The sequence below is a fragment of the Tursiops truncatus genome, chromosome 19, assembly GCF_011762595.2.
Source record: "Tursiops truncatus isolate mTurTru1 chromosome 19, mTurTru1.mat.Y, whole genome shotgun sequence".
In the NCBI taxonomy this organism is placed as follows: Eukaryota; Metazoa; Chordata; class Mammalia; order Artiodactyla; family Delphinidae; genus Tursiops; species Tursiops truncatus.
In genome coordinates, this window is record NC_047052.1 from 58060879 (window position 1) to 58078499 (window position 17621).

The 17621-nt window shown below is 45.5% G+C and overlaps 1 protein-coding gene across 5 annotated transcripts; it reads right to left on the reverse strand.

Annotated features, from left to right (window-relative positions):
* Window positions 1–332: 332 nt before the first annotated feature.
* Window positions 333–16751, reverse strand: ZNF329 (zinc finger protein 329). 5 transcript variants are annotated; one of them, XM_073796759.1, is made up of 4 exons: window positions 16658–16674; window positions 16219–16380; window positions 14209–14339; window positions 333–3454 (listed from the first exon to the last, which is right to left on the reverse strand). In XM_073796759.1, the coding sequence occupies exon 4, from the start codon at window positions 3432–3434 to the stop codon at window positions 1818–1820; it is 1617 nt and encodes a 538-aa protein (XP_073652860.1). In that variant the 5' UTR covers window positions 3435–3454; window positions 14209–14339; window positions 16219–16380; window positions 16658–16674; the 3' UTR covers window positions 333–1817. The 5 variants fall into 5 exon arrangements, with proteins under 5 accessions (XP_073652860.1, XP_073652861.1, XP_019784501.1 ...); XM_073796760.1 differs by lacking the exon at window positions 16219–16380 and having other exon boundaries at window positions 16658–16706; XM_019928942.3 differs by lacking the exon at window positions 16658–16674 and having other exon boundaries at window positions 16219–16607.
* Between the last annotated feature and the right edge of the window lie 870 nt (window positions 16752–17621).

Sequence of the window (17621 nt, forward strand, 5' to 3'; positions counted from 1 at the left end):
TGGGTCTCTCTCAGATTCAGCTGTTAGCCCCGGTGTAGAGAAGCCCAACATCCAATTGCAGCATCTCCAAAGCAAGAGCTGCACCAAGGAGAGTTTTCCTCTTGCATTGCCCTGCGGGGGGTGGGGTTGGGGTTGGTGTTCCTAATTTGTATGAAGGTGAGGTGTAGACTATCAGCGGCCCTGCTGCAGTCTCAGCCAGGAGGAGGCTGAAAGAGTGCAAGGAGGACCAGAAGAAAGAGGGAAAGGGCAGGAATGAGTTTTCTTTAATGCTTGTGCTAGTTTTCTATTGTTGCCATAACAAAGTACCACAAACATAGCTTAAAACAACGCAGATTTATTATCTCATAGCCTTCATTAGCTCAGTGACCTTCCCTCTGACTCTGCCTCCACAGGAACAAGTCAAACTTCCAAGGGGAGCCACCCCGGGGCTCCGAGGCTATGCCAACCAGTGTGAGCAGCTCTCAGCCAGCCAGCACTGCAGGGCCTCAGGAGGGATGCTCCCAGGTCCTCCCAGACCTCTCTGTAGCCTCCTACTCCCCATTCCCGGAGACCCACCCTCTTCTTCACAATAACACCCTCTCATTATCCAAGTCCCAAAGAAAGAAGTTATTCTTAGGCCCTGAGCTGTGGGATGCTGATTCAGAGAAGTTTCTGCCGAGATGCCCCCATCCATGCTTACAACTGCCCTGCGACCCTGACTTAGCCACTTCTGGTTTTAAAAAGGTCCAAAGAAAACCCAAACTCACCTCTTTTTATCTCCACCTTTTTATTCCTCATCAAATGATTATAACAATGTATGATTTGTGATAGAGGAAAAATCATACACAAGTAACAGTCACTTAGGAGACCCCATGTTTATTTCTCTATGATCAACTCCCAACCTACATCCGTATGTGTGCACACTTTACATGGCAAATTTTCTATTTTATGCTTTTGGTTGCCGGCCATGTTATAAGCGTTTTCAATATGGCAACAAAACCTTTATCATCATGGTTTGGCATGGTTGCATGGAACAAATCACAAGTGTCCCAAATGAACAATGAGGGGTGACAATGTAAACATAACAACTCAGTGTTTCTCTGTTTGTCTCAACAACTAGAGCAACGCATCATATTTCTCAGCAGCAGCCCTTTCCTTCTTAGGAGAACCTGCTTTGGTCTCCATATTAAGAGGAATAACATCACTGTTCATTCACAAGCGACTTCCTCACCCAGGTGCCCCTGCTGAAACGAGTCCTCAGCACCTGGCAGGAATGTAACGCGGAAATACATTCAAATGTCAATCCGCTGTAATTCTGTGGTTGCTGTGAGTTGGAGCACTGTGTGCGGTTTCTCACCAGCATGCCTTTGCTGACACAGCTAAGACAGCAAGGGCTCCTGCCGACAGCTTCCCTCGCTGGATTCCAGTAAGAGTTTGCTTACGAACAGTAAGGCAGACACTCCCTCTTAAAGGATTCCTCTTCCCGATTACACAGGCTCTTTCCAGTTTAAGGACTCGGATGTACGGGTAGGTGAGTTCTCCAGGGAAGTATCTACCTGACTTTCTCAGGTTTTATTCCAGTGTATGCACTATCATGTTTGGTACAGGCTGAATCATCCCTGAAGCCTTTGCCACATTTACTACCATCCTGTATCCTCTGCAAGAGTTCCCTAATGTATAGACTTAACAGGATGGCTGAGGAATGTCTCACATCCACCGGTCCGCTGGACAGCTCAGAGCAGTCTTTTCCACTGACAGGGAGGAGCCACCCCTGAAGACACTTCTCTCTCACATAGGTTTTTGAGAGCCAGTCGGAAGATGAGTGTGGCCCACGTTCATTAAATATCCATGGGTTGTTCTCCAGGGTGTGATCTTTGGTGTCGGATGAGGGAAGAGCTCCTTCTGAATGTTTTCCCACACTGAGGACAATGACTGGGACCCTCCCTGCTGTGGAGCCTCTGATGTACTGCCAGGTGAGAGTTCTGCTTGAAGGACTTTCCACAATCTGGACACTGGTACGGGGTCTCCTTAGTGTGAATTCTCTGGTGTTTGGTCAGACAGGAGCTGTCCCTGAAAGCTTTACCACACTGATTACACTCATAGGGCTTCTCGCCAGTATGAGTCCTCTGGTGACGTATGAGGCCGGCGATGTTCCTGAAAAGTTTCTGACACTGATCACAGCCATAGGGCTTCTCACCAGTATGAATCCTCTGGTGCCTGATGAGGTAAGCACTCTCAATGAAAGTTTTCCCACATTCTTTACACTCATAGGGTTTCTCCCCAGAATGGATTTTCTGATGCACAATGAGGTGAGAGTTACGGTTGAAGGATTTCCCGCATTCCACACATTCAAAGGGCTTCTCTCCAGTGTGAGTCCTCTCGTGCTGGGTGAGGTATGAGCCATCTCGGAAGGCCTTTCCACATTTGCTACATTCATAAGGCTTCTCCCCAGTGTGGATTCTGAGATGCACAGTGAGGTGGGAGATGTCGGTGAAAGGCTTCCCACACTCATTACATCTATATGGTTTTTCCCCTGTATGAGTTCTTTGATGCAGAATGAGGGACGAATTTCGGTTGAAGGTTTTCCCACATTCTAGACATTCATAAGGTTTCTCCCCAGTGTGAATTCTCTGGTGTTGCGTCAGAGCTGACCCATCACTGAAGGCTTTCCCGCATTTACTGCATTTATAGGGCTTCTCTCCTGTATGGATTCTTTGATGCACAATTAGGTTATAGTTCTTGGAGAAGGATTTTCCACACTCATTACAGGTATAAGGTTTCTCTCCAGTGTGAGTTCGGTGATGCAAAACAAGAGAAGAGTTCCGTTTGAAGCACTTGCCACATTCAGTACATGTGTACAGTTTTTCTCCAGGGCTGTTCCTCCTGTTTTCATTAAGAGACGAACTCAGGGTAAAGATGTCCCCAAAGTCCTTACCTTCATACAGTTTCTTCCCTCTTTTCATTATTTTTTGTTCACCAAGAGGGGTAAAATGGTTGAAAGACTTAACACTTTCAGGGTATTTATAGGGTTTCTCTCTAGTTTGAGTTCTTCCAAATTGAATAACTTCTATGGAATGGTTGAAGGCTTTCCCACAGGTGTCACTGTCACCCATTCTCTTAGCTACAAAACTTTTCTGACAATTGTGTAAAGCTGGGTCACAATCCAGGCTTTTAACACCTGAGCCACGTACGTGGAAACCGTTTCTTGTGGAAACTCTCTGACGTCGTGGAAGGTCTGGGCTCACGCTCAAATGCTCCCCAAATCCGGGATATTCACAAATTGCTTCCTGAGCTCCTGGTTCCTCCTGAGTTAAGGCTGATTGCCTCAAATGTCCCTCCTGGTTCTCACAGTCCCAACTGTTACCTAGAATGGAGAAATGAGGACCCTCTCGTGTAAATCCTTCCACCTCCATGTCACAGGACAGTTCTTCCTCAGGAATGTTCTCAGCTGTCATTTTCAATCTTCTGTCCCAGGCTGGAAAGCAAAGAATGAAAAAGACAGACTTAAGTACATGAAGCCGTGTGTGGAAGAGGAATGAAAGATGGTGACAGGCCAAGTGTGTGTGTCTTTTTACTTGTTTTCTTTTTGAAATTCAGATCTATATGAGGGGGAAATACCGTGAGAGTCAAGGGATGGAGCCAAGAACAGGCTCAAGAAGAGCCACATGGCATTTCCACCCTCCTACAGAACAAGCAGGGGGAATGGTGTTGGGGGTAAATATCACCAAAAGGATTAGCCTGAGACATGGGCGATCAGAGGCCACGTGTCACTCTGATGACATAGTAACACACCTCAGCCACTGTGATCTTGTCCCCATCACCCACTTCCCCTACCAATAACCAGTACACACTCCAGATCCTCCACTTCACAATGGGCTTACAATAGCATTGAACGAGCAGTTTTCACCCCACCTTTGTGGTCAGAGTTCTGCCTTCGTGGATGGGACACAACACAGGCCTGGTGACCTGACACTTCTGAAATTCCTAGATCTGTCAACGACCTTCCTGCAGGGTTATTATGAGAATTACATCATGTGTGCTGGCTCTGAGCTGGGGAACAGACAGTACTGTAAGTGGCTGCCAGTGTCTTCACTGTTATGGATCTTTCTCTAACCATGCTCCCACTCCTTTGACTTGAAGATATCAAGAAAACTGGCTCTCGGGCTTCCCTGGTGGCACAGTAGTTAAGAATCTGCCTGCCAATGAAGGGGACACGGGTTTGAGCCCTGGTCCGGGAATATCCCACATGCCACAGAGCAACTAAGCCCGTGTGCCACAACTACTGAGCCTGCACTCTAGAGCCCACAAGCCACAACTACTGAGCCTGCATGCCACAACTACTGAAGCCCGTACACCTGCAGCCCGTGCTCTGCAACAAGAGAAGCCATCGCAGTGAGAAGCCCGTGCACCACAATGAAGAGTAGCCCCTGCTCGCCGCAACTAGAGAAAGCCCGCGCACAGCAACAAAGACCCAGCACAGCCAAAAATAAAATTAATTAATTAATTAATTAATTTTTAAAAATTTCCAAACAACAAAAAACAGAGTAAGAGTCAAAATACAAGTGGCAGGTGGAGAGACAATACTATTAAGTATAAAAGAGACAAAGGAATAGTGCCAGAGACCTATAAAAAAATTCTTCCAGGATAGCACATAAAAGGGAAAAAACTGGATAAATGATACAAGGAGGAACTTGACGGAGAGAAAATAGAAATGTCCTGAATACATGAATTCTTGCTCATTCGCCCCTAAAGTCATTTACAAACTGTAAGTTTAAGAATACAAAACATGCACATTTCAGATGAGTAAAAGTAAAACAAGGTATGATAATATAATGCTTGAGCAGGTCATGCAAGAAGAGAGTTGGTGGGCACGTAAAGAGGTCAGTCCACTTGGCGGTGTAACTTGGTAGTGGTCATCGAAACATAAAACAGGCACATCCGCCACCTTGCAATACCACTTGGTGGTGTCTTAGATTCAGAAAGCCTGAGTCCCAAGCATAACTGGACATCAAGCTATACCTAAGGAGATGGTCTTAAAGGCTACCAGGAAAAAACAACCAGTGAAGGAGTGAGCAGTACTGTGATTAACTTGGTAACAAAAATAGAAACCTGATAGTAATGGAAGATTACCATCAAAGTGCCGAGGGAAAAAACTGTCAGAGTGAAAGTAAGGGACTTCCCTGGTGGCACAGTGGTTGGGAATCTGCCTGCCAATGCAGGGGACACGGGTTCGAGCCCTGGTCTGGGAAGATCCCACATGCCGCAGAGCAACTAAGCCCATTGCTGTTCCACAGTAGTGTTGTGGCATTGCTGCGCCACCACTACTAAGCCTGCACTCTAGAGCCCACAAGCCACAACTACTGAGCCCTAATGCCACAACTACTGAAGCCCGTGCCCCTAGAGCCCGTGCTCCGCAACAAGAGAAGCCACCACTTCTCACTGCCCGTGCACCAACAAAGAGTAGCCCCCGCTCACCACAACTAGAGAAAGCCCACATGCAGCAATGAAGGCCCAATGCAGCCAAAATAAAATAAATAAATAAATAATTTTAAAAAAGAGTGAAAGATAAAGGCAACTTCAGAAAAGCAAAAGCAGGGTTTATCTCCAAGGACACTTGCCAAAAGAGTTAGAAAAAAACTGTTCTTCAGGGGAAAAAAAAAAACCCAGAAGGAAGGAATGGAGAGAACATGTATTTAAATAATATCCAGCACTGACCGCATAAAATGAAGCAGTAACAATGACTCAGGGGTTAACAATGGGATGGACTAAAATACTGAATGGCAGTGGCCTGTGAGTTGAAAACAGGATAGCAAAATTAAGTGTCCTGACATTCTTATATTGTTCATGATTCATGTTAGACCTGGTCAAGTCAGGAATAAAAGAATAAATGTCATGTAAAACTTCCAAGCCCACAGAGCAGTGGTTCTCAACCAGAGACGGTTTTACCCTCAAAAGACACTTGGCAACATCTGGGAACATTTTTGGCTGTCATGACTTGGGGTCAGATGCTACTGGAATCTAGGGATGCTGTGAAATACCTTTAAAACACAAGACAGCCTCTCACACATAGAATGACCAGCCTCAAAACTCAAAAGTAAATAGTGCTGAAGTGGAAAAACCCTGTTACAGGAGAAAAGAATAATAAAGAAAAGGAAAAAAAAAAAACAGATCAATCCAGAAGAAGGTGCTAAGGGGGAAAGCTCAAAAAGGACAAGTTAAGATAGAAAGTATAAAATAGGACATCACAATAACAATAAATGTAAGTGGCTTTGATGGGCAAGATAAACACTGTGTCAGACTGCATTAAAAAATGTGTTTGTAACAGACACCAAAAGCAAAAGGACACAGAAGACAAAAGCAAAAGTTCGGAACAGACAAATGCTAACCAAACAAAGATTGAATGGTGTTTTGCTAACCAACAATAAACTTCAAGGATGATAAAAGGGCAATATAACAATGGCAAAGATGTCTACGTTAAGAGCATGCCTCCAAACACAGAGCAAAGTCAGCAAATCCAGCCATACTGGGAGGGTTTATGAACCTCTTTCAGAAATGGAAATGCAGAAAGACTGAACAGAGACAAGCATAAGAGAATGTAATTAGCCAGCCTGGTCACACAGCTGACTGAAGACCCACTACCAACAATTAGAGCCAAAGGCTTTCCAAGCACAAGTGGAACATTTGCTAACATTGGTCATAAACCAGGCCAAAGAATAAGTTTATCAAAGACCAGACCACAGTCTCTTGACTACAAATGTGTTCCAGTTAAAAACCAGTAACAGAAAGAACGCCAAATACAAAAAATAATAGTAAGTTTAAAAAAAAAACCCTATTTATTTGGAAAAATGAAAACCTGTTTCTCAGTAACTCACAGAGAAATGTTGATGCAAATTAGAAAGCATCTACTTAGAAAACACGGAGAACTGAACAACTGATGATGATGGCACATCTCAAATCATGTAGCAAAGGAGGGTGCAGCTAAACAAGTTCCTAGGCGAAAAATGTTGGTCTTTAATGCATGGGGCTTTTTTTGGTTTGGTTTTTTTTTGTTATTGTTTTTTGTTTTTGTTTTGTTTTGTTTTTGTTTTTATTTTTTGTGGCCATGCCATGCAGCTTGCAGGACCTTAGTTCCCCAACCACGGATTGAACCTGTGCCCTCAGCAGTGAAAGCGAAGAGTCCTAACCACTGGACTGCCACAGAAGTCCCTAATCTTGTATTTTAAAGAGAAGACTGAAAGTTAGTGAGATCACTGTTCGACTTAAGAAGTAAAGGAAAAAGCCACAGAGGAAACCAACAGGAGGTGAAAGGAAGGTGATAATAAAGGTAAGATCAAAAATTACAGAAACCAAAAACAAGGAAACAGCCAAGAACATGAAGAAAACCAAAAGTCTGTTATTTGAAAAGACTAATGAAATTACCTTTGGCAAGAGTAATCATAAAATAAAGAACAAGAAGGCATACATAGGTGATATTCATCATAAAAGGGGGATTTAATTAAGAAACAGAAGAAAGTTATCAAAATGGCAACATTAGATTTATCCTACAAAAGAAGGCCTATGAAACATTAGAACATCTACTGATACGATTCCCGACATTTTCAGATTAAAGTAGAAGACAGCCCCCTACATCCTATCTCAATAAATTCAGAAAGTAATTTGAACAAATCTCACCCAGACTCTTTTTTTTTCTTTTTTTTTTTTTTTTTGTGGTATGCGGGCCTCTCACTGTTGTGGCCTCTCTCGTTGCAGAGCACAGGCTCCAGATGCGCAGGCTCAGCGGCCATGGCTCACGGGCCCAGCCGCTCCGTGGCATGTGGGATCTTCCCGGACTGGGGCACGAACCCGTGTCCCCTGCATCGGCAGGCGGACTCTTAACCACTGCGCCACCAGGGAAGCCCTCACCCAGACTCTTGATCAAAATGCTCTCAGATTAAAGTAGTAGACCCCTTTACCCTATGTCAATAAATTGATAAGGTATTTTAAGGAAAGCTCCAACTCATGATGAAAATTCTTATCAACTATGAACACAGGGAATTAAGGTAAACATCACACGTGAGGAAACATGAGAATTGTTCAGTCTGAAGCCAAGGCCAAGACCCCAGAGGCCTGCTAGGTCCACAGCATTCAACAGTGATGCGGAGGGGCCAGCTGGCCAAGAGGACCATATCCCCAGCTGTCACTCCTGGCTGCTCCTACTTTTCAGACCTCCTGAGGCTGCCTTATTACCATGCTGCATGTTTCCTCTACTGAGCCTTCTGAGTAGACTGGGGCCTGGGTGGCCTACAGCTGTCCTGTGGAAACAAGAGATGGAGAGCACCTCCCTACAAGTCTGTAAGGGGAGGATGTATGTGTGCACTTAAAAGAAATGAGGTAAGTCAGACATATATATAATATATAGTATGATACCACTTAGTTCAAATTTTTAGACACACAAAGTATTCTCGAAGTAAAAATATTAAAATGCCCTGGCAACACATCTACCAAAGCTGTGATCATGACTGTCTTGGGAGTGTGGAAGGGAACAGCCCTAGAGAAGCAAAAGGAATGTCCATTTCATCTATAATAGATACTTCCTTTATTGAAATAAGACTTACATACCACTAAGAAAGTGAAAAGACAACCTACCAAGCAGGAGAAAATACTTACAAAGCACGTATCTGATAAAGGACTTGCAGAAGATATAAAAAACTCTTATAGCCCAATAATTACAGGACAACCCAAATTTTAAAAATAGGCAAAGGATCTGAATAAACATTTCTCAAGAGAAGACATACAGATGGCCAATAGGCACATGAAAAGATGATCAACATCATTAGTTACTAGGGAAATGCTAATCAAAACCCAGGCTTAGGGGCTTCCCTGGTGGCGCAGGGGTTGAGAGTCCGCCTGCCAATGCAGGGGACACGGGTTCGTGCCCCGTTCCGGGAAGATCCCACATGCCGCGGAGCGGCTAGGCCCATGAGCCATGGCCGCTGAGCCTGCGCGTCCGGAGCCTGTGCTCCGCAACAGGAGAGGCCACAACAGTGAGAGGTCCGCGTACCGCAAAAAAAAAAAAAAAAAAAAAAACAACTCAGGCTTTCACTGCCATGGGCCTGGGTTCAATCCGTGGTCGGGGTCAAGCCACACAGCATGGCAAAAAAAAAAAAAAAAGACAATAACAAGTGTTGTGAGCATGTGGAGAAACTGAAACCCTCACACACTGTTGGGGGGAATGTAAAATGGTACAGCTGGGACCTCCCTGGTGGCGCAGTGGTTAAGAATTCACCTGCCAATGCAGGAGACACAGGTTTGATCCCTGGTCCGGAAAGATCCCACATGCCATGGAGCACCCAAGCCCATGTGCCACAACTACTGAAGCCCGCGCACCTAGAGCCCGTGCTCTAGCCCCTGTGCGCCACAACTAGAGAAAACCCGCGAGCAGCAACAAAGATCCAACACAGCCAAAAAATAAATAAATAAATAAAATGGTGCAGCTGCTTTGGAAAACAGTCTGACAGTTTCTCAAAAAGTTAAACAGAGTTATCATATGACCCTGCAATTCCACTCCTAGGTATCTACTCAAGAAAAATGTAAACATATGTCTACACATAAACTTCTCCATGAATTATGAGTACACAACAGCACTATTCATGATAAACAAAAGCGGAAACAACCCAAATAAATGTCTACCAACCGATGAGTGGATAAACAAAATGTCGAAATACACACAATGGAATATTCTTCAGGCTTAAGAAGGAGTGAAATACTGATAAATGCTTCAATAACACAGATGAATCCTGAAAACATTATACGCAGTAAAAGAACTCAGACACACACACACAAAAAAAAAAAACAACTCAGACACAAAAGACTCCATAGTGTTCATATGATCACATTTAAGTGAAACATCCGGAAAAGGCAATTCCATACACACTGAGAGTCAATTAGTGGCTGCCAGGAGCTGGGAGAAGGCAGTATGGGGAGTGACTCCTAATTGGTATGGGGTTTCTTCTTGGATTGATGAAAACGTTTTGGAAATATATAGTGGTGATGGCTGCACAACTTCGTGCATATACTAAAAACCACCGAGTTGTGCATTTTGAATGAATGAATCATATGATATATGAATTGTATTTCAATAAAGCTGTGATAAGTAAATTTACACCTATAAGGGGACAAGTTTCACCTAGCCTGACCTGCAGCGCTTGACCTTGGCAGTATTTCCCCTGGGGGCATCCAGAAATCTGTGGAGGTGTCAAGTTGTCACAAAGACGGAAGCAGGGGGAACTACTAGCATCTGATGGGCCTGGACCAGGGATGCATACTTGCTAATACACTTGGGACTGCTCCACGTGATGTTTGACCAACCTGTGGACCGAAATCCCTGCAGGTATTAACCTGGGGTACTGAACTACGGAATAATACTACGTGTGTTACAAGACATCAGGGAAAAGGTGCCTTCATTTAGGGGAAGGAAGTTGAATGGAAGTCCAGATACAGCCCTGAATTTATGAACTCATTCCCTATTTTGCATCTCTTTCCTTGACCAAAACTGGCCATTCCAACTCTACACTCAATCAGTGAGGGCCTGAGTGCCATAGCGGTTACTGCAAAAAGAACAATCACAAGCATACAGGAGGACATTAGGACAGACTTCAGGGAAATAGTATTAAATTAGGGTATTTAATGCAGGAACTACACTGAATTTCATTAATTAAGGTTGTTTTAAAAATCTCGTATTATTGCCCTCATACACATCCGTGTAGCTATTTTTGGCACTACAATGATACCAAAACTATGTTGTAAAAAATTCACCTTGATGCTGTTCACAAATTTGGGGGGGGGGGGCGTCTCTATTCCTCCCCCACCCCACTCATCCTCTGACCTCAGATATTCACAATACCACTTCTCTGGAGCCCCAGTATGACTCATTTTCCCCAGCCTGTCCTTCTCTTCCCCATGGCCACCAAAGAAGGTGGTCTTTAAGGCTTTCTATACACTGAATGTTGCCCCAGCACATGCTGAGACTTCAGGTCTATTTGGAGAACTGTTTTCTGTGATAAATTGTCCTGATGTTGTTCCAGGTCATAGCAGAGGGGGTGACTGACCCTTCACCTGTCACCCCAGATCATCCAGACAGCCTGGGTTGCCTTAACTGCGTAAGTGCTTAGAACCTGCTTCCACCAAGGTACTTTCTTCCATTCCTATTTAATACACCTGGTCTGGATCCACCCACAACACTCACTGTTCCAGCAGCATCCAGCCATACCTCACCTCATTCAACTGCACTGAAGACAATGAATTCTGACTGCCCCATTTCTCTTAATCCAAACCTACAACCTCCAGCAGCAGACTGCTTCTTATGTTTTCCATTTTCCATTTCCATTTAAATGTTTCCAAACATTTAAATATAGAAATAATTTTTAACACAAATGCCTTTCCTTTTATTGATTCTTTACATTTAATTTTTAAAGTTATATGAATATTTAATATTATCTATAAAATTCTTTTCAGGACAGTAAAAGGCATATTGCTACTATTGATCATAAAGACTGAGCATTGGGCTTCCCTGTTGGCACAGTGGTTAAGAATCTGCCTGCCAATGCAGGGGACAGAGGTTCCAGCCCTGGTCCGGGAAGATCCTACATGCTGCGGAGCAACTAAGCTCGCGAGCCACAACTACTGAGCCTGCACTATAGAGCCCGCGAGCCACAACTACTGAAACCCGCGCGCCTAGAGCCTGTGCTCCGTAACAAGAGAAACCACCGCAGTGAGAAGCCCATGCACCGCAACGAAGAGTAGCCCCTGCTCACAACTAGAGAAGGCCCGTGCACAGCAACAAAGACCCAACACAGACAAAAATAAATAAAATAAAATAAATAAATTTTTTTAAAAAGTAGAACTCCTCCTGTGGAAAGAGCAGAGACAGAATGGCTTCAGACAATCCACCTTTAAAAAAAGAAAAAAGACTGAGCATTACACAAAAAATAACTCAAAATGCATCACAAGCTTAAATATACAAGCTAAAGCTATAAAACTCTTAAATGAAAAACATAGGCATAATTCTTCAGAAACCTGAATACAACACCAAAAGCACAAGTGACACAGTAGATAAACTGGACTAATCAAAATTAAAACCTTTTGTGCTTCAAAGAATGTTACTAAGAAAGTAAAATGACAATCCACAGGATAGGATAAAATATTTGCAAATCATATATCTGATAAAGCACTGGTATCCAGAATAAATAAACAACCCTTACAGTTCAATAATTAAAAGACCAATAACCCATTTCATAAATGGGCAAAGGATCTGAATAGACAATTCTCCAAAGAAGATATACAAAAGGCCAATAAGCATAATGAAAAGAAGCTCAATATCATTAACCATCAGGGAACTGCAAATCAAAAACACATCGAGATACCATTTCACACCCCCTAGTGTGGCTACAATCAGTTCCACTCCTAGGTCATCCAAGAGAAATGAAGACATATTTCCACAAAAAAAACCCCACAAAACTTGTATGTGAATGTTCACAGAAGCATTATTCGTAATACTCCCAAAATGGAAGCAACTCAAATGGTTATCAACTGATGAATGGATAAACAAATTAATATATTCATACAAGGGAATATTATGCATCCATAAAAATGAACCAAGTACTGATACATTGTAACATGGATAAACCTTGAAAACATTTTTAAGTGAAAGAAACCAAAACAAAGGACTACATATTGTATGGCCATTTATATGAAACGCCTACAATAGGCAAATGCAGAGACAGAAAGTAGATTAGTAATTGCCTGGGGCTAAGAAGGATGGAGGAAATGGGAAGTGAGTGCTAATGGACAGGGGTTTTCTTTGGGGGCATGATGAAAATTCTAAAACTGATCTGGGTGATGGCTGCACCACCTGGTGAATATACTAAGAAGCACTGAATGGTATACCTTAGAGGGTGAATTATATGGTATATGAATTATACCTCGATACAGCTATTTAAACAATTAAGCAGGTGTTGAATCTGTTGGAGTCGGAACTACTGGTCTAGACTCCACTTGGCATGTTTCTGGTATCTTGGGATTAAAGCTTGCGGAGAGGGCTTCCCTGGTGGCCCAGTGGTTAGGAACATGCCTGCTGACACAGGGGACACGGGTTCCAGCCCTGGCCTGGGAAGATCCCACATGCTGCAGAGCAACTAAGCCCGTGTGCCACAACTACTGAGCCTGTGCTCTAGAGCCCATGGGCCACAACTACTGAGCCCGTGTGCCACAACTACTGAAGCCCGTGGGCCACAACTATTGAGCCCGTGGGCCACAACTGCTGAGGCCGTGTGCCACACCAAGCCCACAAGCCACAACTACTTAGCCCACGTGCCACAACGACAGAGCCCATGAGCCACAACTACTGAGGCTATACTCTAGAGTCCACGTGCCACAACTACTGAGCCCATGTGCCACAACTACTGAGCCCACGAGCCACAACTACTGAGCCTGTGTGCCACAACTACTGAGCCTGTGCTCTAGAGCCCACAGGCCACAACTACTGAGCCTGCACTCTAGAGCCCGTGAGCCACAACTACTGAGCCCACAAGCCATGACTACTGAGCCCACGAGCCATAACTACTGGGCCCGCAAGCCACAACTACTGAGCCTGTGGGCCACAACTACTGAGCCTGTGGGCCACAGCTACTGAGCCTGTGCTCTAGAGCCTGCGAGCCGCAACTACTGAGCCCATAGCCACAACTACTGAGCCCACGAGCCACAACTACTGAGACTGCTCTCTAAAGCCTGCAAGCCACAACTACTGAGCCCGTGGGCCACAACTACTGAGCCCATGCTCTAGAGTCTGCGAGCTACAACTACTGAGCCCACAAGCCAACTACTGAGCCCGTGAGCCAACTACTGAGACTGCTCTCTAAAGCCTGCAAGCCACAACTACTGAGCCTGTGCACCACAACTACTGAGCCTGCGCTCTAGAGCCCACAAGCCACAACTACTGAGCCCGTGTGCCACAACCACTGAGCCCACGAGCCACAACTACTGAGCCCGTGCACCTAGAGCCCATACTCTGCAACAAGAGAAGCCATCACAATGAGAAGCCCGTGCACCAAAATGGAGAACAGCCCCCGCTCGCCACAACTAGAGAAAGCCTGCGTGCAGCAACGAAGACCCAATGCAGCCAAAAATAAAAATAAATAAATTGATAAATAAATAAAATAAAGCTTGTGGAGAATTCCATTCCCAGGCACTCACCTCTGAAGGGCTTTATACCCAGTCTCTATGACCCTGCAGAGGGATCCACTTAAGCCCAATGACTGGATGTTTGACATCAATGGTTGCCAGACCTCAGATGACTGACCCCATCTGCATGGTTCTTGCCATCTCTGTGGACCACACATGATAACGTTTACTTCTTCAAATGATACATTCTTTAACAAAAATAAATTGTTTGCCACTAACTTTAGCCCTGTCCAAATAAAGTTACCCACCTCATTACCAATTGTGAGTAACAGCCTGACTTCTTTTTTTTTTTTGCGATACGCGGGCCTCTCACTGTTGTGGCCTCTCCCGTTGCGTAGCACAGGCTCCAGACGCGCAAGCTCAGCGGCCATGGCTTACGGGCTTAGCCGCCCCGCGGCATGTGGGATCTTCCCGGACCGGGGCACGAACCCATGTCCCCTGCATCGGCAGGCGGACTCTCAACCATTGTGCCACCAGGGAAGCCCCTGACTTCATTTTTGATGACTGACTGCTGACAGCTTTCAACCCCCCATCCTCACCACCACCTACTGCCCCTTCTCCTTCTGCAAACAAGGCAAACTAACAAGAAAGCCTGAGTGTTTTCTCCTTGGTGTTGGCAGGAAGTTCAAACCATGCAAGCCCCAACCAATGCAAGGCCACCCTCATCTCAACTCCATTAATCACTATAGAAGCCCAGCGAGCTTCCTTTTCCTGCTGTCTCACGATTTTTGTTTGTTTATTTGGTTTTTGGTCGCGCCACGTGGCATTCCGGATCTTAGTTCCCCGACCAGGGATTGAACCCACGCCCCCGGCAGTGGGAGGGAGAAGACTTAACCATTGGACCACCAGGGGAGTCCCACTCACACTTTTTTGGATCATCATGGGAAGTCTGCCCTGCTCTCCAAGACAGTCTCATTACGTGAGTGATAAACCTTTTGTCTTCTTGTGGGAGGGTGTGTAAGATATAAAAAGATGTGTGTTTGAGGCAGGGAGAAAAGAAGGGTAAAGCTAATGAGGCAAAGTATTAATAACTTGATAATCTGGATGGTTTTACAAGTGTTTATTGAACTATTCCTGCAACATTTCTGTAGGTGTAAAACTTCAAAATAAAAAGTCGAGTGCTAAGGGAGAGAAACAATCAATAGAAGGGAGAAAAGTTGCTTGCTGTGGGTGGAAAAAATAACAAAGTCTTAGTGTTCAAAACATATTTTTACAAGCCCAAGTCGCTAACAAGCAATTTTTTTTAAATTGGCAAAGGATAAGGGATCTTTCTGGGGTGATGGTAATTTTGATAAAGGTTTGGACTGCATTTGCCAAAACTCATCCAGTGATACAATGAATATCTGTGCATTTCAATTTAAGTCAGTTTTCCCTCAAAAATTTAAAAAGCAATATTGAACTCTAATTGATGTTAAGCGTAGTAAGGTGTTTGAGGGGGGAGTGGAGTGATATCTGCCATTTACTTTGACTGTATCCCAAAAAGATTAGTGGGTGGCTAAAAGGGTGGACAAAGGGAACAAATATAGGGCATACAGCAAGTATAGCAGAGAGTTAATGAGTTGGTATAAGGACGCACAAGTGTCTTAACTTTTCTATATGTAGAAAAACTTTTATCGTAAACTACTGCGGGAAGAGGAGCTAAGGAAACGAACCCACTAAACCAAGGAAGAGGAAAGCGAAGTGGCCACTAACAGTTGGAAAAACGCAGCCCTCATTGAGAAGTGCAGCAAGATCTGATTTTGCAGCTATTAGGTGGGGAAAAAACAGGTGATTTGACACCTCCCGGTCTGCCGAGTGGTGGGAAACGGCACAGTCTGCGGGCGCAACGCGGCCACCTCGGCCCGAGACCCACCGACGCCCACACGGGCCCTCCCACCACCCGGCAGCAGAAGGGCGGCAGACCCGGGGCTCGCCCCAGCGGCCGGGCCAGAACACCCGGCAGGCAGGGGCAAAAAGGCCCCTATGGAAGGACGAGCGCGGAACCGCCGGGAAACGCGGAGGAAATCGCTAGGGCGTCCTCACCCTAAGAGGGAGCTTCCACACCCGCCGAGGTACGTCCACACCCGCAGCGGGGCGTCCACACTCGCCGGGGGGTGTCCTTAACTGCAGGGAACGTCCACACTGCAGAAGGGGGGCGTCCACACCTGCCGGAGGGGGCGTCCTCAACTGCATGGGACGTCCACACTGCAAAAGGGGGGCGTCCACACCCGTCGGGGGACATCCACACCGCAGAAGGGGAGCGTCTACATTGGCCGGGGGCGTCCTCACTCGCTAGGGTCGCCGCGGCTCGGGCGGACCCCCGGCCCTGCGAGTCGGACGCGCCCACTGACCCCGGGAAACCCGCCGGCAGACGCTCCGCTCCTGCGTCACCAAGACCCAGCGGACACCGCCCCCCGCGACACACACACCGCCCTCGGGGGAAATCGGGGAACCGAAAGGGCGAGGGGCGCAGCGGACTCACCGGAGACTGGCCGGCGGCACCTGCGGCAGCGGCGGGAGCTGCCGCGGCCATGTTCGGTACAAATGCGCGTGCGCGCGCCGGGACCCGGATGTGCGCGTCCCAGGAGACTCCGCGGCCACCGCTGGACCCTTGCGGTGTAGAGACCCGAGTGCCTGCCTTTCGCTTCTGCTCGGCACCGCGCCGGATCCAGTCCCCTCGCCCTGGGCGGGGGTCGGCCGCAAGGTTCCGGGCTGTCACCGCCCGCCCTGCGCCCAGTCTTCGCCTCCAGCCCAGCGACTTAAGAGCGGTTCTGTCAGGAAGAGCTGTCCCTTCGCCTCATTTACTTATTCAGTTATTTATTGATATCAATGTGGATTCGCTGACATTTATTTTCGCTTTATCCCAGGACATCATTATTGTGCAGCCTTATTTTTATGTACTGCATAGTTTGCTGAAATAATTCTATATCATCACATTTTTAAGAAAAATATGTTAAAATTCAGATAAGGGCAACTCTATCCATTGACAGTATAGTTATTTCCTTAGAAATCTAAACAGAAGCTACACATTTTTGGAATTAATGGGAGTTAGGTAAGGATTTTAGATGGACGATTAGGAATGCAAATCAATGTATGTGTTGTGGAAAAATCAGTATATAAAAATTAGCAGCAAGCAGTTAGAAAATGTGCTTTTAAAAGAAATAAATGTTCTCAGTTTTATGTATGTGTATAAAATAAAACAATTTCAAAAAGAAATAATTAGTATATGTACAAAAAATAATAAATACCCACACTTCCACTATCCAGCATGAATGTGGGGGGGCAACCCCCAGAGTAGCCCAGGCAGGATGTGTGTGAGGCCTAGCGTACCAGGCACAGTTCTACACAGCCTATGTCAAGGTGAAGGAGACAATTCTCAAAGAATCCCACCCAATATATACGCTTTTTTGTTTTCGTATTGGTGATTGTAGGGTTTTTTTTAGTTG